Source organism: Eschscholzia californica, unplaced genomic scaffold (assembly GCF_041429995.1).
Source record: "Eschscholzia californica isolate CP2 unplaced genomic scaffold, dmEscCali1.0.p SCAF_3, whole genome shotgun sequence".
NCBI lineage: Eukaryota > Viridiplantae > Streptophyta > Magnoliopsida > Ranunculales > Papaveraceae > Eschscholzia > Eschscholzia californica.
In genome coordinates this window covers 60,071,663-60,095,124 of record NW_028238420.1, presented here as the reverse complement: position 1 = coordinate 60,095,124, position 23,462 = coordinate 60,071,663, and the positions used below count along the sequence as shown (strand labels likewise).

The following is a 23,462-nucleotide window of genomic DNA, read 5'->3' as shown; positions in this document are numbered from 1 at the left end:
AGAAAGAAAGAAAGAAAACTATAAACCATCGCACTTCATATGATTAAACTCTCCAACATATAACATAACACAAAGCCATAAAAAAACAAATACGTTAAAGTCATCAACATTTATGCAGAAAAGAATTAGTAACTACTCTTCTCAATATTTTTCTCCAAACACATTTAGTAACGTATTTTATCGTAAACATACATTAAAAGAATAATGAAGTTAAAAAGAGAAACAAAAATCATTTTATATATTAGTAAACTTAAACGTGCTTTTACAACCTCAAGCTTTACAACCAAAAACTTTAGTGAGCATTTCTTCAAACACTTCTTGACCAAAATTTCACAAAAATATCAGCGTTTCTTCAAATACCTCCCTGCAATGACAAATACAACTAAGGGGATATACTAAGATTAAAGTCAAAGCTTATCATATTCTAGCAAGATGATCAAATCTCACAACACAAACATCCTAAGCTTTAACAAAAAACCCACAACAGGAACCAAAACTCGTTAAGATCAAAAGTGAATCAGTTTAACAAATAATTAAAAGAGAGAGAGAGAGAGAGGTTTATACTTACATCTGCATGTGTTTCAATTCTTTCTGTTGGTAGACTCGGTTGTTCACGATACAAAGCCATTCACTTAAGACTTTATTCCACTTAAAACATAAAATATGGTAAAATCAGTCAATATTTTGTTTGATTTCTGGCCGACCAAACTTCATTAACCAAGTCTGGTCGACCACAATCACTATACAGTAACTGCAAAAACTCATAATACAGTTAATATCTCAAATTTAACTTAATTCCTCTTACCTTCGTTTCTTCAAGAAGAGATATAGCTTTCACTGTCTCCCTATTTCTTCAAGATCGAATCCGAGAGTTACCATTAGGTTTAAATGATTAGAAGCTTCATTCGATCTTCCAACAATACAGTAACCTTTCGATAAACTTGTATGGGTAGCTAAATTATCTTTCAACCATTTAATCTCATTTGACTCATTAATCTTTCGCTTCGTTGATCTTTCCTTTTAAACAAAACCCATTAACCAATGCATTATAAGTAACTATATTTGGTCTAATGCAATGCATTATAAGTAACAAAACCCATTAACCAATGCATTGTAAGTAGCAAAACTCATTAGCTAATGCATTATAAGTAACCAATCCATCTTTCAACCATACAATTCTCTGCTTTTTTCAGTTCACCATTTTCACAATACCCATGAAATAAAGTTGTAAATGTTACTTGATCAAGTAAACAATCTAGGGATTTTTCTAACATTCCATTGAAAACCTTTTTTCTAGCATTAGGTCTAACAGACATTTCATCAAACACCTTTAGTGCATCATTGATCATACCCAATTTGCAAAAACCTCTAACCATAATAGTATATACGTAGAAACATCAGGTTCGATAAATATACCTAGAAACATCAAGTTCCATAATCCCCTCTTTCCTAAAAAAAACCTAGCAAAATCAATTCTATTTGCTTTAACAGTAACACCTAAAATTGAATTATAAGAATATAAACACCAACCTGATTCAATAATTCTTGCACGGTTAAGACCGGATTGAAAGTCCATATAATTTAACCTTAAAAGAACTTCTGAAACTCGAAGTATTGTCTTCTGTAATACCAACCTGCATTGTTTAAGCATATAACATAACTACAGCTTGGTTCACAACCAAATAAGCATATAACATTAGCCTATGAGATGATTATTCACTTAAGAAAACAAAATAAGCATATAACATTTCAAATCCACATACAACCAAACAATATTTAACACCATAAACTACAAAACTAAAAGAGATTGTGCCATTACCCAATGGTAGTCCTGAAGAACATTTTCTGTTTTTCAAACAGTGGCCCCATAAAAATAAGATGTAGAAATTAAAAGAGATACTACCATTATCAGGATCCTTCACAAAGGCAATCCCACTTTTCCCTCCTTCAAACATTTAACCATTAGGATTCTTAATACAACCAACAATAAACCAAACAATGTTTAATACCACAAACTACAAAATTAATAGTAAGATGCATAAACCATTTAAGAAATCACAAGTTAACAGAAAAAAGGAATTAAAAAAAAAAAAAAAAAAAAAAAAATTGTGAGACAAAATTTACCTGGATGTAGAAGCAGGAAATGATACTTCAAATTGATAACTGAATCTACAAAAAGTAAATAAAAGAAAATTTGAATTCCTCACAGAGATATTTTATTGAACACCTTGGAGGAGATTTGGAGAAGAAGAAAGTCGCTAAACCTTGGAGGAGATTTGGAGAAACCTATTTCGTTTTTAGCCAGAGAGAGGGAGAGGTAAAAACTGATTTCTCACATACGGGAGAGGTAGAAACTGATATCACATACGGGAGAGGAAGCAAAAAAAAAAAAACGGTATAGATTTTAAAATATTTCCATCCGCCAGATTAAAAAACCATACAACGAATGGACGGTCAGAGTTATACCTTGAGTAACCGACCGAGCTGTTTTAATATAATAGATTTGTTGAGTTGGAAGGTGAGACTGATCCGCTCTCGAGGTGACTTCCAATTCAAATACCTAAATTTGGAATTCTTTTAATGCATTAAGAATCTTGTTGTCTTATGAGATAATATGTATAATTGGCTGGGGTTTGCTCGGCCGACTTACTCTCTCAAACTTTAACTTGGGAGATCAGCCATGGATTAGCCCTTGCTCTTCCCCAGCAGATTCCTGAGTAACTCGCCAACTTCGACTGCTTAGCACTACAGTATTTGTATAGACTCCAAAGTACACGAGCATTATTGGTTTGTTTAAGAATATAATCGCCCAAGACAGATGTTCTCTATAATGTGCAAAAAGCCCGTGACCAAAATACTTGACCATCAACCCCCCTCTTGTTCTGACCATATGAAGTTATAAACTGTCCAATCTTTTGTGGATGTGAACTAAGAAGCCCGTCTAACTACTATAACTTTGTTTGGTTACTCTACAGAAGGGAGAGTGTATTGAAAATCTCATCTACCATGCAATAGAAAGAGAGGATTCAAGCGTAAAACCTAGAGGACTAGTGCATGACTAAATCTGCCAAATTTATTGAGTAAACCACTGCTTTAGGAACTGGTCAAGGCTTATGGTTTGAGTCTCACCCCCCAATCACCTTACATGTAGATGCCGACACAATTGTTATGTTTTTTTTCCTTTCCTTTTGTATGCTTTTCTTTCTGAATTACGGTTCTCCTCGGCAAACTGTTTTTTTATTCCCTACTTGAATTTCCTAGTTGTTTCTTGAAGTATTTCTGTTTTACCAATTAGTTGAGGAAAAAATGTGAACTTCTCATGAGTGAGGAAGTACTACTGTTTATTGGTTATAGATACATTCCGAGGATAAGATTGTATAAATCCAACATTCTATTTGGATCTCTTTCTTGTGTAGATTTGTTTGCCAATCGGCATCTAATCTGGTACCCGTTTGTATCTGTTCCTGTCCTTTTAGATCGCAATGAAAGAGCTTCGTGCGGGGAAGATACCTTTTACCATCCGTCGTTACTTACCTGATGGAAGGTAAAACAAAATGATTTTGACATTTACTTGGTCATATTTCCTTCTCTTACATTAGAAAATTTATTAACATTGGTGGTCTTCCTTGGTTATTTGTTAATCAGCTATGAAGATTGGGGAGTTGATGAGCTGATTGTGGAAGACTCTTGGAAGAGGCAAGTGGGAGGTGATTAATCAATCTGGCGCTACATCTTAAACTAGTAATATTAGTCCATGTCGAACTTGCAGAAACTTTGTGATCTTTTGCACTACGGTCCCATACTGTTGGATAATGTTTGTAATTATTCACAATTTCGATTTCACTATCAACACTGAAAAACTATATTTATTTAGCAGGGTTTGAACCCGAGTTCTATCTCACCTGGATTTGATCATATGCATTAGAAAAATGCTTCTTATGCAAAGAAAGAAAATTTGCCAAACTTGACAACAATCTGGATGCCCAATTAGGGCAAAATTTGCCAAATGAACTTCTTAGGGCATTGGTACATGGTCTGTTCATTATGGATGTTGTCCAAGTGGGGAAAGTAGTGCTTCTCCTTTGCTGTTTGTATGGATATTAGACTCGTAACGATCTCCAACTGCCATTATTAGGATCACATTGGCCTTGAATAGAGGAGTTTGTTGCCCGATTTTTTTTTTCCTTCCCCTCTCCCTCATAAACATGAAGGGGGTTGAGGAATCCTTTGTTGGAACGTGGAACAAAAACAAAAGATGTCTCCTGCCGAAACAATCTATGTCTCCTGCCAAACAGTCTGATGCCCAGTCCGAAGCCATGCTTTGAGCCTTAGACTGGTCAATCCCATGTTATCATGCATAAACTAATAGTTAAACTAATAAAAAAGTAGAGATTACCTTAATCGCTATTTTCCCTCGAACCTTTCCAATCGATTAAGAAGACCAAGAGCTTCAATTGTCGCTCCTCTACTTGGGACACCGAACGGTGTATTTAATCTCCCTCCTTGAAAGCTCGCTAGCGCTCAAATGGTGGTTTGATAAGAAGAACACCTTCTTGTTTGACTAGTTGATAACTTGGGAATTAGCTCACTTTCTCCTCTCTACTTGATGTGGTAGAGTAAGAAAGTTTAGAGAGAAATTTCACACCTTATTCTCTGTCCTAAGAGTCTTTACATAGAACCCTAATAAGAATCCACCTCCAATTAGGTTTCCTAAAAGTCCCTTTAGAATAAGATTTAAGGAAATTGTCGAAAATAGCAACTAGTTGATATTTTCTCAATTCCTTGAGGAGGTGACGTCCAAACCCAGCCAAAATTGGCAGATTTTATTTCCTAACATAAGGCACCGACCCTCCAAAAATCAACCCCAATCCGAGCTCTAAAAGTGCTCCAATCGGTTTAGGCCCAAAACCTTATTTTCGGGGTTTTTTGCTATCTTTTGCCTAAATTCTCTTTAGGCCTATGAAATATGTTTATGGGACACTCCCATGGTTATATTACACTCCCACTAGTCATATCATCCGATTAAATACCCATTTTTATGTGTAACCCGTTGTAGGATCCGATCGAAGTTAGCCGTTAATTACTTCGTAATTCGACGATCGTAGTTGGTTTCTAGCTTAAACTCTACGACCCCTAAATCAACCGGACTTGATGATCTTCTTCATCAATTATCCTAGTCGACAAATTGCTCGCATTGCAATCTTGGTCGAAGGACATCTCCTTCATTGAATGGTAACTTGAAGGCCTGAATTCTCCTGACGCTTGGTTTTCATTCCCTAGTCTCCGAGAGATGTCGTATAGGCCTTCCGAGGAGAAAGATACCAAAGATTTGAAATCAGACTTCATTATATCTCTTGGAATCCCTTGATCCTGTGGTAAATCTAAACCCAAACTCCACCGAATTTTGGAGTTTGAAAGAAGAGTAAGGAAATTCTAAAGATTACAAGATAGCAACAATAAATTAAAAGACCCTAAAGGTCACGAATTAAGGACCCTAAAGGTCACAAATTAAGGATCCTATAAGATCAACAATAATAATATTATACTAAATAGAAGTAGTTATATGACATACTAGAATTTATACCATCCGATATAGAGATTACGATATCGATTCCCGTTTTGAGATTTTATTCTTTGAACTCAGATCTTCGTTATTGTTCATACACGATCCAAAATCGAATTCCATTTTCTCTACGCGAATCACATCAGTAAATAGATCGACTATGAATAATAATCCGTACCCCTCCATTATAGGTTGTTTCTTATAAGTTCTGCAGATTTAAGAATTTGCTTTCATGGAGAAAAGAGTTATAAAAACCCCTGCCCCGATTAGATTCAAACCTACATAAACTAATCCCTCACCCGATATGTGACTTCACCTTGGCTTCTAACCTTCACTGGATAACATATACTGGATAACATATACAAAACCCTAATTGGGTTCATTGTCTTGATTGGATCTATGGACCCTAAACATATTCAAAAATTCGACCAAAACCTCACCAGATCAGAAAAACTTCAAAACCTTTCTGCCATAGGTTTATCAAAATCCAAGAAAAGGAAGAACGCTAAAAATTCAATTGAGTCTAAAGAGGAAGATAATGTGAATAAGAGTGTAAGTTAAGGAAAAGAGGAATCAGACCGCTCCCCAAATTAGAAAACCAAAATTATCACAGCAAGTGAAATATCTATATTAACACTATTCAAATTAGTTAAAAAATCAGTTTTATTTGAGAAGGACTATATTGCAAATTAATAAGGAGTTATATTTAAAGTCTCTTTGTTTTTTTTCTTTTCTATATACTGACTCCTTTTCTTTCCTTCTTTTTATTAAATAAGTTGAGGTCTCTGTGAGGTTTTTTTTCCATTTTTTTAAATGAGTTATATTTGAAAAAAAATTTTTATATACGATTCTTTTTCTTTACTTTCTTTTATTAAATAAGTTATATTTAGTTTTTTTTAAATAAGTTATATATATTATTTTAAGGACTATCTTAGAAATTGAGGGAAGGGCTTCTAAACAATATGTATAATTAAAAAAGAGGGTTTGTCTCAGTCAGTTTTTTTCCTTCTGTTTTATATAATAGGTGTTACAAAAAATTTTATTATATTTAATAAATATATTTTATTATAATGATAATATTTTATTAAAGTTACAAAGAAAATGATAATATATTTATGTTACAATCATTTTTGTTAATATTAGTTATATATATAATATTAGTTATTAAGAAAAATCATTTTTTTCTTCCACTTTCCTATGCTCTTCGTCTACTTTCTTCTCTTTCTTTGTCACTTCAATGCAATAAGACTATCAATTAATACTTTAAACCTTTCATCCTTATTTAATCTGAAATCAGTTACTCTACTAGCGCATCAAGAATCATATTAGAAGTTTGTGATTGCTTTTGATATCTTAAACAACCATTTTCATCTACCCACCTTTTGACACGTAACGTTTTAACGTAACATTAAGAAAATGTATTATGTAAATCCATTGAATATATATTATTAAGAAACTATATTAATAAATATTTTTTACTATAGTAATAAATATTTATTTGATAATATAAGATGTTAATAGATTTTTTAATAACGTAAATATTTATTTAGTAAATATTTTTTACTATAGAAATAAATATTTATTAATAATAAAAGATGTTAGTAATAGTTTTTTTTAATAACGTTTGATATATATCATGTATATCTAATCCCAAAAGTTGTTAATGTTGTCATTTGTAAACTATGTTATTTTTTTTAACAGAAAAATCTTACTCGTTATATAAAATTACTATTATATATTTTAATAATTGTTTTTTTTTATTAAAATAGTTATTATTTAATTAGAGTTATTACAAAAAGATTATGTATATAACTATTTATTTTTCATTTACGTGACAAAAAGGTGATCGATAGACTTATTTTATAGTCATTTGGTTAAGATTGTTTTTACATATACCTAGTTATTATATTAATATTTTGATTTATAAATTCCAATGACTAATTATTTGATAATCATTTGGTCAATACTTTTTCTTAATGTTTTTTAGTCTCTCTTCCTCAATTCACGAATTTTCTGTATGATTATTTGACATATAAATGGTTCAGCAAAATCATCAAACAATTCTCTGTTTCGACTTACCAGTTCTTTTTTTCGAATTCAAGTTTGAATTTTGAACTTACGATCAAGATTGACTCAACTTTATTTTCGAAATGTTTAATTTTCTAAATCAAGTTTAGTTCTCAGAACCAGGATGATTAACCCGTCTGATAGTGTATACTCTTCATTGTTTGTAGAGAAGGTTGTTTTTATCACAAAAACCATACATTATATGGAATTGCACAATTTCCTCGAGGGATTTGATTTTTTCTCGTAAAAGTTCATTATGTCACTCTTACAAAATACCCGTTTTAAAAAATTATCGTGTCGACTATTTTGATTTCATTCTTATTATTACATAATTATGAATTTAGCATGATATCAGAGCAAGTTTATCGTCCTGATTAAAGCTTTTGCAAATTTTTGTTAATCGTTTAATTTAAAGATGGCGAAGTAATATTTCCTTCATTGTGTCTAGATGATAATTTCTAGAAACATTATGTTGTATCCAAGAGTTTCTTCAAATGATAGGGAACTTTTGTGTTTGATTTAATTTTATCCACATTCAAACGTCAAACCAAGCCACATCATCTATGAAATTAAAAGGGCAGCTCTTTTATTGTGTTTGATTCCTGTCTAGATGAGTTACAAGGTTCCTTTCACGTCCAACTGCATTTCTAGAGACTCGAAGTGGATGTCATTCATATCAAGACAAGTTGAATATATATTATGGATCGAGAAGACGAGGATCCGACAATCAATAAGAGTCTAAGATATTTAAAGATGTTCCAAGATATTTGAAGATCGAGAAGATCTTAAGTTTCATGTAATTAGAATATCCCTTGTAATTATCTAATATTATTATCTATATTATAAAACAGAAGGAAAACGATCTTATATGAATGTGAACTAAGAAGCCTGTCTGGCTACTATAACTTTGTTTGGCTTCTCTATGGAAGGGAGTGTATTGAAAATCCCATCTACGATGCAATAGAAAGAGAGGATTCAAGCGTAAAACCGAGAGGACTAGTGCATGACTAAATCTGCCAATAGCACTGTAAAGCTATTGAGTAAACCACTGCTTTAGTAACTGGTCAAGGCATATGGTTTGAGTCTCACCTCAATCACCTTACATGTTGATGCCAACACAATTGTGATTTTTTCTTTCTTTCCTTTTGCTGGCTTTTCTTTCCGAATTACGGTTCTCCTCCTTGGCAAATTGTTTCTCTTATTCACTACTTGATTTTCCTAGTTATTTCTTCAAGTATTTCTGCTTTACCAATTAGTAGAGAAAAACTGTGAACTTCTGAAGAGTGAGGATGTACTACTGTTTATTGGTTATGGATACATTCCGAGGATAAGATTGTATAATGTACCATTGTATTTGGATCTCTTTCTTGTTGTGTATCTTTGTTTGCCAGTCGGCATCTAATATGGTACTCGTTTGTATCTGTTCCTGTCCTTTTAGATCGCAATGAAAGAGCTTCGTGCGGGGAAGATACCTTTTACCATCCGTCGTTACTTACCTGATGGAAGGTAAAACAAAATGATTTTGACATTTACTTGGTCATATTTCCTTCTATAACATTAGAAAATTTATTAACATCGGTGGTCTTCCTTGGTTATTTGTTAATCGGCTATGAAGATTGGGGAGTTGATGAGCTGATTGTGGAAGACTCTTGGAAGAGGCAAGTGGGAGGTGATTAATCAATCTGGCGCTACATCTTAAACTAGTAATATTAGTCCCTGTCGAACTTGCAGAAACTTTGTGGTCTTTTTGCACTATGATCCCAGACAGTTGGATAATGTTTGTAATTACTGACAATTTGGATTTCACTATCAACACTGAAAAACTATTGGTGTGTTTGGTTGCAAGATTCCTAAGTAGGATTCCTATCAAAAGTGGAATTTGGTAGGAATCATGAATCCTTGGTCTGGTTGGCTACCAAGAATCCTAGGACTCTTGAATCCTAAGGATTCCTAATTCCAAAATTTGTATTGGACCAAAATCCCACCCCACCCCCTAGGATTTGTTAGGATTTTGGATTAATGAACCTAAATTTCCAACTTAAAATCAACAAAAAAATATTTCCTTCTACAAAATCATTATTTAAAATCATTATTTTTTTTCAAAACTATTATTTTTTTCAAAAATCAGATTTTTTCTAAAGACGTTTAAAAATACTCAAATAATAATAAATCATAGGATTCTTAGTTGCCAAACAAGCCAAAAAATATTACTTGGATTCATGAATCCGTAGAATCATGAATCCCAAAGACTCATGAATCCGCGGATTCATGATTCCGCCATCCAAACACACCATAAATATATTTAGCAGGTTTTGAACCGAATTCTATCTCGTATGGATTTCATCATACGCGTTTCACTGATATTAGAAAAATGCTTCTTATGCAAAGAAAGAAAATATACTCAAACTTGACAACAATTTGGATGCCCAATTAGGGCAAAATTTGACAAATGAACTTCTTAGGGCATTGGTACATGGTCGGTTCATTATGGATGTTGTCGAAGTGGGGAAAGTAGTGCTTCTCCTTTGTTGTTTGTATGGATATTAGACTTATAACGATCTGCATGTTGCAGTTCTTAGAACCCAAATCGTTTTTTACATGGGGCTCCAACTGCCATTATTAGGATGACATTGGCCTTGAATAGAGGGAGTTTGTTGCCTGATTTTAGTCAAGAGGGCCCTCGATGTGGTAAAAAAAAATTATGCGTATTTTATTAGCAAGTCCTGAATACAGTTATCTCACTCTCCTTGTCCATCATCTTGTCATATCCTCTCTCCATATCTTTTTTCCTTCCCCTCTCCCTAATATACATGAAGGGGTCGAGGAATCCTTTGTAGGAACGTGGAACAAAAACAAAAGATGTCTCCTGCCGAAACAGTCTATGTCACCTGCCAAACAGTCTGACGCCCAGTCCGAAGCCATGCTTTGAGCCTTAGACTGGTCAATCCCAAATGGGTGCCTAGAACCCCACTCTCTTCTTTCATTCCTAGTGACATAAGGGAGTTCGCATTCTTCCTTTTGACTTTCATTTTTTTTCTTCATTCTTAATACAAAATGATTGAATCCGAACTAAAATCAATCACCCAAGTAAGAACAATAATCGTCGATGAAAACCATTGCTACGTACGAAATTTGAAGAAAAACACCCTTGGATTGAAGCTAACTATGTTCAGTTTACAACAAAAGTAAGCGAACATCGAAAACTAAAATTCATGGATTCTAAATCAGTTCAGTTCTGTCAAGATCCTTTTATTTCATCACCATCAACAAAATCTCTCTTCACAAGAAAGAAACAGTGAGAAGATGATGATTATTGATTAATTACTTGTGTTAGTTTTTTTTTAAATAATAATTTTTTTTTAGGACTACGATCTACGTTAGTCATTACAAGGCATTGATACACCATTAAGATGTGATAAGCCCGACAACATCTAATTTATTTAAACTACATGTGATAAATCATGGTCATTAATTGTTTCCACCGAGACTCAAGGCCGGCGAATTAAATGGCCTGTAGCCTGACGAATGAAATGATCTAAAGCCTACATGAACTATTTTATTTATACCTAAGTTCAATATTCCTGAATTTGTACTTTCGTGGGAGCGAACTTTAGACCTCTGCGTTGCAAAGTATATGCACTGACCAACTGGGCAAGCAAATGAGGTGTTTGCCCTCTTTGATTTGGTAAATCAAATGTGGACAATTAATTTTTATGGACGGAAAGCACAAAGGGTCACTTCTTAAATCTATTGGAAATCAGGGACTGGTCTGTAATTCAGTGACTAATTTAACTCCCAGGCGCCAACCGGCCAAACTTTCCGACTTAGGTTCGTCGGCAGTAGTCCTAACTGAAGGAAATTTTAGATTTCGAAATGGGGTATGAATCTTTACTTTTAAGGAAAAATATGAACAAAATTTCAGTTTTTAACTTTCTTCTAAAATTTCCTACTATTTTCATTAGCTTCACTTTTTTAAACAAATAAAGATGAAGATTTTCCTATTTACTATTATATGAATTCTTACTAATTTAAGATTAATTGTAATGGTTATTAATTCATCTCTAGTATAGTTCCATCTCTCCATAAACCTATTCTCAGAATCAATGGGTGTTCTTTGGAATTACTAGTGAATCCCCAAGGTAATTCAATCTCTCTCTCTCTCTTTCTAACTTTGTCTCTCTAAACAGAACCCACTACTTGGGTTTTAGTGCTCTTCATCAATCTTCTATGGCATCAAAATATTTTCAATCTTTAGTGTTGGTTAAGAACTTTGATTTCTCAAATGCCCATTATCTTGTTTTTTGTTTATTTGATTTAATTAAAAGTTATTATATGATTTTCAGTATCTTTTTGAGAACCCATTGTGGTTTCATTATGAAATCTTATGTTTTTCATCATTCATTAGTTATAGCTTATGTTTAATTTCTGCAACAATTATGAAGATTCCTTTTATGGGTATGTTGAGTTTTGATTCAATTTTCAGTATTTGAATAATCTAGGTGTTATTTCAAAGTCACTTCTTCTTAATTTGACCAAGGCATTTACTTAAAAGAACATAGATTGACCTAGAAAGAGACTAATAACAAAGTCACTTCTCCTCACATATGTAACAATGAGTTGCTGTCTTATTCATTAGTTAATTGTAGTTTTCAAACTAATTGCTTGACTTTTAATGTTTCAAAAAGAGTAAGATCATTAAAGTGTTTTAAAAAAAATTCAGTTTGGTAGAATATTGGAGAAGATAAGATTAACTTGTTTTCGATTCAACGAGAACTATGAGGAGGGCAAGTGGGAATTGGCAAGCCGATGATGTTGAGAATTTGGAAGGTTATTCACTCGAAAACGATCATCGTTCCATTGAAGAAATTCTTCAAGATCAGGTGAATACTAGTTTAACCTCAGAAATCTCATTGTCGTAATAAGTTCGTAATGATGTTTATATATTTCAAATTTGTAATGTACTTGTGTTACAGGAGTGCTTGTACCAATCACTACAATCAAGTGGTGGAAATTACGGAACTATAGCTTCAACAAGTTCTGGTAATGATGTTCGTGGACATAGTTATGGTAACAGTAGTAGTATGAGTGGAAGAGAAGCTGAATATTCACACAGAAGCTATGCCGATTATCAGTTGAAGATGGACGAAGAATTTGCCAGGGCTTTGCAGGAAATGGAGAATGATTTTGGTGCTGCCTCTCTTGAAGAAACTCATGAACCCGAAATCGGTACGCTATGTTCCAATTTCTATCATATTGGACTCATCACTAGAGGTCATAAATGGGCTGGTGTTGGTATAAAACGGCCTCATACGGCTCGTCTCAGGACGAGCCGTGGCGCTCAATAACCAAATGAGCCGTGACAATACAGCTTGTTGGTAGAGTCCGTTTCTTAAACGATATATCCTAGTTCCTATGATCTATGTAAGGGTTGAAGATGCTTCAATTGTTTTTAAACTTCAATCTTCCTAAATTTGGACTATACACTCTAACTTAAATTTAGTTATATCTGTATAATAAAACATAAAGAAAAACGCTTACTGGGACAAACACCTTTTTTTTTAATAAAGGATATTGTCTAGAAGTCTTTCTCAAAATTTAAAAATAGTCCTTCGTAGAGAAAAAATTACCTATTTAAAAATAATAACCGTATCTTTCTTAGAAATAAAATAACCAATTTAAGAAAATAAAAGAAACAATATAAATTTCAAGAGTTAAAAAAAGAAATTAAAATCTCTCTCTCTTTCAATAAAATAATAACTAATTTAAGGAAAAGGAAACAAAAAAAATAATACAAAAAAAATGAGAGTATCCAGAATAGAACAATAAAAAATTTGTCACATTTGATTGATACAACTGTCCGTGGCTTAGGGCACGGGATATACCCTAGTAAATTTAAAAAGAAAAGCTATTTGCATTTAAGAACGGTAGGTTTTGATTCATCTTTCGTAAAATCTAACATAGATTTCTCATTTGGGTCTTCCTCTTTGGTCTTTGTCTTGGAGAAATAGGCTCAAGGGATTGTATAATGGAAATTTAGATATCATTGTAATCAAAAGTCAAGTTTTCAATAATGTATTCTGTTGAACAATATTATAGTTCTTAATCCTTCTTTCGATTCATATCGTTAACATAATCTGTTTTACGTAGATGATGGAGAACCACAATATCCGACAAGTCATAGAGAAATCCTTACTGAAAGTCATCCGGGAGGGGTAAGTTATGTGCTGTTATTTCCATTCTTATATTATGTTTGAAGATTACCTTTTCATATCCACTAGCAAAATGTAAGATTTTCTCTTTTTCGAGAACAGGAAACGACAGAAGATAATATTAATCCAGATAACATGTCCTATGAGGTAAGTATTTTGCCGATCAATAAGCACTATTATCGATGTAAACATAATGTAGAAGTGTTAGGATACACTCAGCGGAGTTACTTGACAAAGTATACGATATATTTTGTGTTATACATGACTTGAATTGAAATTCTTTTTCTATCAGCAACTGCAATCACTAGGGGAGGAAATCGGTACTGAGAGCCGAGGACTTTCAGATTATCTAATTTCGCGCTTGAAATCTTCCAAGATCGGATTTTTCTCGAATAAAAAAAACGAGGAGTATGTTAATTTAGAATCTTATTCTTATGTTTATTATTTTAGAGTTTTTTACTTTTCCTTTCCGAAGACAAATCACATGCATGGTTAACTAGACAGATCTTTGTTCGCTTCCCCTTTTATTTAAAATTGTAATTATATGCAGGTGTTCAATCTGTTGTATGGGATTTAAAACTCTAGATAAGTACACGACTTTGCGATGCCGTCATCTATATCATACAAAATGTATCACTAAATGGTTGAAGATGAACAAGGTAATTCACTTTCCTATTTCGATAATTTATCCATCAACTAACTGATCTAATTCGCCAATGGTTTCTATATGTTATGCTAAAATGTTTGGATAGATTAAGATTCATTAACTTATAAACATACCCCAAGTTCCGGTTGATAACCTGTGCTTCGTTTCAACTTAGGCATCTGAGTCTGACTTATTTGAATCTGACTTGCTCGCGGGCCTTGCTCTCGGGCTCTTAACTTGAATTTGGTCGAGTTTGACTTATTTGAATCTGGCTTGCCCTAGTCTAACATATATTTGAGTCTAACTTGCTCGAATCCAAACGGATGTAACCAGTCGCTCAATTATCATTTCAGGTTATTCCGGACCAGTGGTTTACCTTCTTTTATTAAGACTTAAATGGACCGAGGATCAGCTCATATCAGTCTTTTTAGACTACTTGTCAATAATAATTCTATTCTAGCCAATTCAGATCTGAATTTGAACGAAACAGAAGCACCACCTTAGATTAAGTTCACCTCTAGAAGATCTTCAACACTCAGACCTCACCATATCTGGTCTGACATTATTGTATATAATGAAATTACCATTTCTTGATCAACTTTTTATGCCTTATTCTTTGATAAATATGCGATATATATTGTAGTAGAAACTAATTTTTTTTTTTTTACGTGATTTAACCAGACGTGCCCAGTTTGCAATGCGGATGTATATGAAAGTTTAGGATTTGAGTAATTATGCGAGATATGTGTTGGTTGATGATGCTGATGGAAGAAACTTGGTTGAAGGTAGTCAAATCCAGCTTATAATACTAAGCAGTTGAAATAGCACAAAATAGGTGAATTAGGGTTGTAGTTTTGAGGTATATTTGAAGATGACAATCTTGAGTCATATAGGGTAGTAGTTATTTCTTTCATTATAGAAGTTGCAAATTTAAGTACTCTAATCATATTAATATATTTTTATTCCTTTATAACAATGGTCTGTCTCTTTCTCTCTCTCTCTCGTACTATTTTTTTTTTAATAGTCAACGTGTTTCGAACCCTTAACCTCTTAAATGGAAGAATATGTCTCTCCGACCAAGAGTTGTTGGCAGTAACAACAATATTGTCCTTTGTGAAAACTTTGTGAATATGAAAGAAATAATTGAAGATGTGTGAACGATAAAATTAACAACTAAAACCAATTATATAGAATCAGAATTCTTAAAATAATATTGTCATGACATACTGACATAGGCCTAACCGTTTCAGTTAATTCTTACTAATCCTGATCCGGAATTAGCTCCTCCTTTCATTGTTTTGGCAAGAACGAACGTACTTGGCTGAAACTACCCAACACTTCTAAAAATTCGCCAGAAGCTCTTGCTTTTTTTATAGAGAATGGTGGGCAATTGTGGGTATGAAGTTCTAACAACTATTTTATCGAACTCAATAATACCTGTTGATCTCAGCGGGAAGAAAGCTCACAGTAGGATTAGATGGGTACTTTTGTTACAGTACAGATGTGCATTTTGCGCAAAAATCATTTGACAGTATTTGACGGAAAACAAGCAAATTGGGGTTATTGCCAGAACCATTTGCATTTTGGGAGTGTAGTACAAATATCACTAAATATTTGGAAGTCAGTGTCAAATTATCCCTAGCTATCTTACAGAAATACTCAGACAAGAAAGAGAGAATTTGGTCATAAAATTTTGTAGCCATTAACCTAAAATTTGCCTGTCAAATTCATGCAAAAAGCCATACATACCAATCTAATAGCATTCAACTTCATAAATACTTGAAGCACAAGTATATGCTCTAAGAAACCTAAGCAACTACCAAAAGTCAAACAGAACTTGAAAGGAAAGAAGAAAACTAAATGCACTGGCAACAATTTATATTCATGTAAGATATTATCATATACTAAGTATAAGTATGTCTGCTCAATTGTTCGACTTTTATAGGCATACTCAACTATACTAGAGAGATACATTACCAACGACAAACCATGAAAAATCGCCAAAACCTAAAGTTAATATCCAGAATGCCAACAATCAAAAAGTTTTCTTAAGAAAAGTACTGGGAGTTTTGAGAGGGTTCTGTACAAACAAAACAACTTAGGGTACCTGATCCCATTCAGCGAACTCACTTGATAAGTCCGGAATGTCTGAGAAACTAAAATGGCTATCAGATACTTCTGTGTTGAAGTTGTTTACACAGCCACCGCCACCACCGCTGCCACTGCCATCACTGCCAACCATGGTGTTACTGTCTGCACCACCACCGACCACGGGAGAGTTGCTACTACTGGTACTTCCTTTGAAACTATCATTCCTAGCCATACTCCGACCACCAGAAGTAGGCGAGTTATTAGCAAACCCTGGAGGAATCCCGACAGAACCCGAACTTCCAGCGGGTTTCGCTTGTAAGTTACCACCACCACCTGCACTGATACTAGTAATAGCCGACGAACTCTGCTGACGTTGCTGCTGGACTGTTCCATCATCACGGGTGTTCAACATTTCTAGCAGCAATTGCTGAATCATTTGCTGATTCCCCTGAGGGGGTTGTGTCTGGTGGTTCTGTTGAATCAAGTTGTAATGATTTTGCTGCTGGTGATGGGGATGATTTGATATATTAACTTGATTTGAAGTAGGAGCTTGAGATGGCAAAGATTGATTTGTTTGGCGAGAACCACCAAAAGAAGAACCCTCTTGTTGAAGCATGATAGAACTCGACTTCATGGAGTTTTGTCTCAGTAAATTTTGGTAATTACTCAATGCCAACGCATTTTGAGTGGAGTTATTCAAAGCTCCTCCACCCCCAACCATTTGGTGGTTGCTATTCTTATTCATGTTCCTGTTTTGACCAGATTGCATTGCCATTAGTTTGTTCAGAGTATTGATATCTTTTGGCAGACCATGAGCACTAGCTAACTGCTCCATTTCCTGCATCTGGTTCTTGCTTGCAGATGTCTGTCGAGGATAACTCTTCAAGCTCTCTGCAAATTTTTGATCACATGTAAGAGATCGAGTTTAAAAAAAAGCAATAAAATTGCTCAGTGTTATCACTTAAACAAAGCTGAAACCCGTCGATTTGCAAGAGGAATATAACAAGAAAAAGTTAAAAAATGAAATATATATATGGAACTAGCCGGCGTCTTTACAGAACTGAATTGTGAATGTATCAGCTCTCAAATATGTCAGGGAGGACAATATTTTCCATTCAGACTTCAAACGTATCACAAGGCTACTTGGTTCATTCAACAGAAGAATAACAACCCAAACTTTAAATCTTGATTTGGGAAAGATATAAACATCAGCAACGTTGATCATAATCTTAAAAAGTTACCTATAGGTCCCATATTGTTTACTCGACTGAAACGTATCAAATCTTTCATACTATTGACAACTTCTGATATCTGTCAAACAGAAATAACAATAATGATTAGATATAATGACCGGAATTTTTGACGAAGCTGTTCAACTCCAAATATTAGATCAAGCAAAACATATTAGCCACCTGCAGGAATCGAACATATCTCTTCGAAAATCCCAAGTCATTTAGTGACGGTAACTCCAAAGTTTTTCCTAGCTGACGCGAGGCTGCCGCAAACCTAATAAAGATTCAAAAGCAGGTATAAACAAGGACAAACATAATAATGAAAGAAATTGAGACCAAAGTTTATTGTTGACTTACGCATTGCCATTTGCTTGTAAATCTTCAGGAGAGAGTCCTGCAGATCCACTTTCAGTAAGAGCGGTTTGATATTTTTGTGCAACCTGCATCAACTGAACTACCTGCAATCACAAATATAAATACAAGTTACAAACTTAAAGTACTCAAAAATTAATCGTCACCAAACAAAATTTTGTATCGACAAACTAACAACTTGTATGTGAAATTATCTACCTCATACTTGTAAACATTTAAGTAATTAGTAATTACCCTATGAAACTAACGGTTCAAAAATCAAAACGATCACCATATGAAACCGCCCACTGTAGAAACTCTGAGGCTTTCAACAAAAGGTTAATAAAGAAAACTCTGAAGATGTCCGAAAAGAGAGAAGAATGAATGAAATCATGGAACTCCAATATAAAAGCTAAAACTTAAGTCACTACAATATCTCTACAGAAAGCTGTAATAGCTTCTATTTGGGATCTGGCAGAAATTCATTATAATACTACCATTCAATCAGACAATATAAGAAAGCTATCCTGACTTGATATAAGTACGTAAAGTTTGAAGTCGGAGTATCTGACATGGACTAAAATACCAATTGCATATGTACTAGACTTAGCTTGGGACATTTACTATCTTGATAAAATACTGACAGTAGATACATGACCTGTAAGCAATTAAACAACATTCAACAATAATATCGCAAATGTCTAGCAATAAATATTAATACCTGTGGTCCCAACAGTCTACGAGAAATAAGCTCTTCATGCCGCCGTGCGCAGAACTCCCAAGACATTATCTGTTAGAATGCCCAATTCCACAACTAAAATAAGGCTCCAATTCCACAGACAAAAGAATGCTCATAGTCCTCCATAAGTTAATAGATTATAAATGCTTCTAAACAGATTTATTTGCACTAATTCAGCTCTAGTCAGAGACTCATTTCAAACTTGATTTGTTCTTATTTGGCATTCTGCTTAGAAGTGACTTACATTTCATGCGATCCACTAGAGAACCAGTAATTCAAGCTCCGAAAAGATTATTAAATCGGTGTTGATTTTTTTTTTCCTTTTTTGAAACTTCGAATGAATATATTAAAAAACTGAATTACAAAGAGCTTTAAGGATACGTTGTCAGCATTAATTAGTGATAAATTATATATAATATAGTGACTGATTCTTAAGGATCTCAAATGTGTTTTGTTTGAAAATGCAGTCAGTAACATTGAATTATCGTCTTCAACAGGGAAGTCATAATGGGGTGAATCCTCCTCAATGGCATTAGTCCTTCATTGTGATCCAAATTTTTTTCATCAAGAAATCTAGTAATGTAAAACTCACTGTAAATTATCATGAAGAGAAGTCCTTACTGGCATTACTTTCTCGTTATGGTCCCATTTTTTAATCAAAAAATCTAGCATTGCAAATCTCACTTAGAAACTGATCGTTATATACCTTCAAATCAGGGGAGAATATTATACGAAGTTGACCTTCACGCACAATACGAACTTGATCATAAACACTCTCTTGGACTGCTTTTTCATATTCCAACATCATTATGCCTGACGGGAATCTACATTCACGGGGATTATCCATAAACAAGAGCTCGTCAATAACCCCTCCATCAAACTTGATCCTAGTAAGCCGAGGAAGTACTTCATAAGTTGCCTCTGTCCAATAACCAACAAAGAAAAGTAATTACTACTATTATTAAGATATTAAGAGAAGATAACAGTGGCAAAACTAAAACGAAGCAAACTCAAGTATTTCCTTAATAGTTACTGGTACAGAACTTGATCAAATAATAAACTACTCACCAAATCCCCTTCCTGATCTGCAACCACAAATGTCACATTGCCATGCATCCTGAAAGAAATAGAACAAAGTTCAGGGCTTGGAATTGAATAAAACTCAAGAATTACCATGATGAAGTGAAAATGTATTTGCAACTCTAAATAGAAAGATAGCGAGAAAATAAAAGGATAACAGGAAAACTGCCAATTACACTAACCATGGCTGACTGAGGGAAAACACCTGCATGATGTCCAACATTCTCATACTGGGAGAAGCACCACCTCTTTTTAGCACGTGGGGAAAAATATTCTTCTACAACTTTCCTCCAATAAACAATCGAATTGTCCTGGAATGAAGAACTCAAAAAGGGTTAGAACTTGTCATATTATGAAGTAGTTCCAGCTCCAACTATAAACTAGACAAGAAGCTGAAGTTGCAAGAGAACCAACTCATAACACAATAATACATCCTTTTGCAATACAAAAGTTAAAAAGAATCAGATCGAGAAGATGACGCATGGTACTAATAAAGAAGTATAATAGAACATACTTGTGGTCTTTGGCGTTGATGATATATATATTGCATCAGCCGGCGAGCACATACACCGTTTTCATAAGGACGCTTCACCCCAGTTACTTGCTGCACACTCTGTTGCTGAACATGTTGTCTTAGTTGTTGCTGCTGCAGTTGTGCAAGCTGAATCTGTGGCATAGACTGCAGTATCTGTTGTGGCTGATTTTGCCGCTGTAGGAGTCTCTGCTGTTGCTGCTGCTGTAAAAAGCTTTGAAGTTGTGGATTCTGTCCTTGGAACTGCACTTGATTCTGTCTTTGCATCAGTTGTTGCAAAACCTCTTCCTGCTTGATATTAAGTCTGGGTTTCTTATCAATATGTAAGTAATTGTTCGGCTCCTGAGTCGAAATTTGTGAAATTTGGGCACCTCGTGCTGTTGGTTGAGATGTAGCACTAGAAAGCCCGTGATGCCTCTGCTGCTGCCAATTCTGGGAGTTCTGATTTTGATGAAAACTATGCTGCATCAGAGATCCATCTATAACTGAGGCTCCTGGAATAGACATATTATTTGATGAAAATGACAATGGTGATGCAGGTGGTCGATGGTAAGACTCTGTACTGATACTGGCAGTTCTCTGCAAACGAGATCCTCCCGAGAGAGAGGAGTTGGCGTCCGTGACTAATGAACTTGCACCGTAACTTGGTCCAGAGTTTGTCACGTGGTTCATATCACCTGAACCTGGACGAAAAGTTGAATGTTCCGTCCCGGGGATGGAACTGGAAGAATTTCCAAAATTTAAGTGAGCCTTAAGTAATGCCTGTGGTTGCTGATCTTCCTCAAAGAAGATACCAGAGCTTGAACAGGACTGTGCAGGGCCTCCAGCCATCCAAGTAGTTATTCAAGGCCAGCCCTAAAAACCCGTCTTCCTGGAAAAGAAAAGTAAACATATCAGAAATCAAAACCTAAAAAAACAAACTTACCCCAATCCAGAGCTACAAAAAGCAACAGATAGAAACTATAAAACCACTCTAAAGCTCACACCTTGTAATGCAACTCAAACCACTATAACTCCAAAGAAAACCCTAATTTTATATTATCAACTAAATCATTCTCATTCTTGCCCTTGTTCAAGAAAAGAAAAACCCTAATTTCTCCACTCAAACTAAATCTAATCATAAACTTCTTAATCTACAGTATCAAAACAGCAATCTAACAGAAGAATTTCTCACTAAAATCCAAATCCCAGAAACATTCAATAACTTAAACCCTCATAACGTGTAAGAGATTCAGCAAAACGTAAGAGATCAGACCTAAAACCCCCAAAATTATCAATCACCACTACCCTCCAATGCATCGAAGTAAATAGACACAGACGTAATACGAATTGGGGGAAAATAAAAACCCTAGAAGATCAAAGTGATTAAAGATAAATTTCACAACTTTAACTATTTCAATGATTTGATTCAAAATAATCTCGATTTTCGAGCTAAATATAATTCAAACAAGTAGAATCAAAATAAAATAAATACTAACCTTGAAATTAGATCAAGAAATAGAAAAAAAAAAAAAAATCAAGTTCAACTCTTGTTCTTCAGATTCGCCATACTTATTCGCAATTTAGCTTTGTATATAAGTAAATCGCCGGAATTTTACAGAACTAGATGGTGGTGACCGGCTGGACCAGTCAACAAACCTTAAATTTACAGGGAATTGCCGGTATTTATAATAAGATGTGTTAAGAAACCAGACGTTGATTACGTTTGTAGGGAGATCTTGTGGTAGCGACACGGTTGTCTTGTTTGGAAATGGACACGTGGCGGATCATAATTGGTTGTATACCGTTTAAGAGATGGATAGAAGGATTTTGGGGCATCCCGTTTTGGAGGAAGGCACCAAAAATTTGGGTCAATCTAACTTCAACCAAAATATTATATGGTACCTAATATAATATTGCTCCATAACCTAATCAAGTCAATTCGATCTGATTAAAGTGACGGAAGTTTTCCTATAACTAACCAAAACTAGATGCCCGAAACACTAAAAGCAAAGACTACCGATTTAGTGAGGTGGCATGTGTGCAAGTGACACATTTACAGGAGGCAAATACTCTCACTAGTTTGAGCTGGTGGTGAGGATAAAGAAATGAAAACAATTTGAAGATGAATGAACTAGTTCGAGTGATGACCAAATGCAAGAAAAATGTCACAATGAGAATAAAAGTTTGATAAATTTGAGGGATAGTGTAGTTACTTAAACGAAAGTTTACAATTCGATAAATTTAATTAACGAAGACGAAGAAACAAATAAGTTTGAGTTTGATGACCTAAAGTTGCAATGGATTTTGGCAAAATTCAGAGTTTGCTTCTTTATAAAGTGGCCAAATTTGTTGTTGCAAACCATAAGACAAGTTGGTCATAAATTAAGGGTCGCATCCCAATCATCACTTTTCATCATCATTGGTCATAAAACATACTTTCCTCCCAAGTATAGTTTAATTTGCACTTTGATCCCAATTTTGACTAGATACACTTTCATGATCTTTTCTCCGGATACACTTACTTATTTAGTAGTATTTATGTCTTTTTTAATGTTAGACTACGATTGTCATTACAAAGCCCATGATACATCGATACAATGTGATAAGCACGATAACGGTCAGATCACTACTGGCTTAAAACTCGACGAAACTAAACGGCAAAAGCTCATACAAACTACTTTGTTTATACCTAAGTTCAATATTCCTAAATTTACACTTCCATAGGATGGAATCTGGGACTTCCGCATTGCAGAAATGCACTTACCAACTGAGCTACCAGTTGTTGGCAGTATTTGTGTTAGTATTTATTTCTACTTAAGTTGATTGGTTTGATTCATTGGCAAACTCCGAGTTTGCTTCTTTATAAAGTGGGCAAAGTTGTTGTTGAAAAATATCTGGGCAAGTCGGTCATAAATTAAGGGCCCAACGGGAAGGAACTAGTATAGTACTTTTTGTCATCAGTCATAAAAC

General features: G+C 34.3%; 2 protein-coding genes and 1 long non-coding RNA gene across 5 annotated transcripts; 1 reads left to right on the top strand and 2 right to left on the bottom strand.

The window, feature by feature from the left end:
- Positions 1-78: 78 nt before the first annotated feature.
- Positions 79-2,383, bottom strand: LOC147552655 (uncharacterized). Its single transcript, XR_015237909.1, has 6 exons — positions 2,265-2,383; positions 2,125-2,169; positions 1,531-1,634; positions 806-1,017; positions 569-648; positions 79-364 (listed from the first exon to the last, which is right to left on the bottom strand). It is a non-coding gene; the product is annotated as an uncharacterized LOC147552655 (long non-coding RNA).
- Positions 2,384-12,362: 9,979 nt separating this feature from the next.
- LOC147552654 (E3 ubiquitin ligase BIG BROTHER-related-like) lies at positions 12,363-15,306 on the top strand. The gene is made up of 7 exons (XM_086667302.1): positions 12,363-12,510; positions 12,604-12,856; positions 13,778-13,842; positions 13,942-13,986; positions 14,132-14,247; positions 14,390-14,498; positions 15,167-15,306. The coding sequence occupies exons 1-7, from the start codon at positions 12,406-12,408 to the stop codon at positions 15,215-15,217; spliced, it is 744 nt and encodes a 247-aa protein (XP_086523428.1). The 5' UTR covers positions 12,363-12,405; the 3' UTR covers positions 15,218-15,306.
- A 1,040-nt stretch (positions 15,307-16,346) lies between these two features.
- LOC147552653 (putative transcriptional regulator SLK3) lies at positions 16,347-22,791 on the bottom strand. 3 transcript variants are annotated; one of them, XM_086667300.1, is made up of 10 exons: positions 21,989-22,791; positions 20,493-21,377; positions 20,161-20,289; positions 19,967-20,015; positions 19,605-19,819; positions 18,881-18,949; positions 18,166-18,266; positions 17,989-18,082; positions 17,818-17,887; positions 16,347-17,467 (listed from the first exon to the last, which is right to left on the bottom strand). In XM_086667300.1, exons 2-10 carry the CDS (start codon positions 21,339-21,341, stop codon positions 16,584-16,586), a joined length of 2,460 nt encoding a protein of 819 aa, XP_086523426.1. In that variant the 5' UTR covers positions 21,342-21,377; positions 21,989-22,791; the 3' UTR covers positions 16,347-16,583. The 3 variants fall into 3 exon arrangements, with proteins under 3 accessions (XP_086523426.1, XP_086523425.1, XP_086523427.1); XM_086667299.1 differs by having other exon boundaries at positions 20,493-21,381; positions 21,989-22,219; XM_086667301.1 differs by lacking the exon at positions 21,989-22,791 and adding an exon at positions 21,766-21,978.
- Between the last annotated feature and the right edge of the window lie 671 nt (positions 22,792-23,462).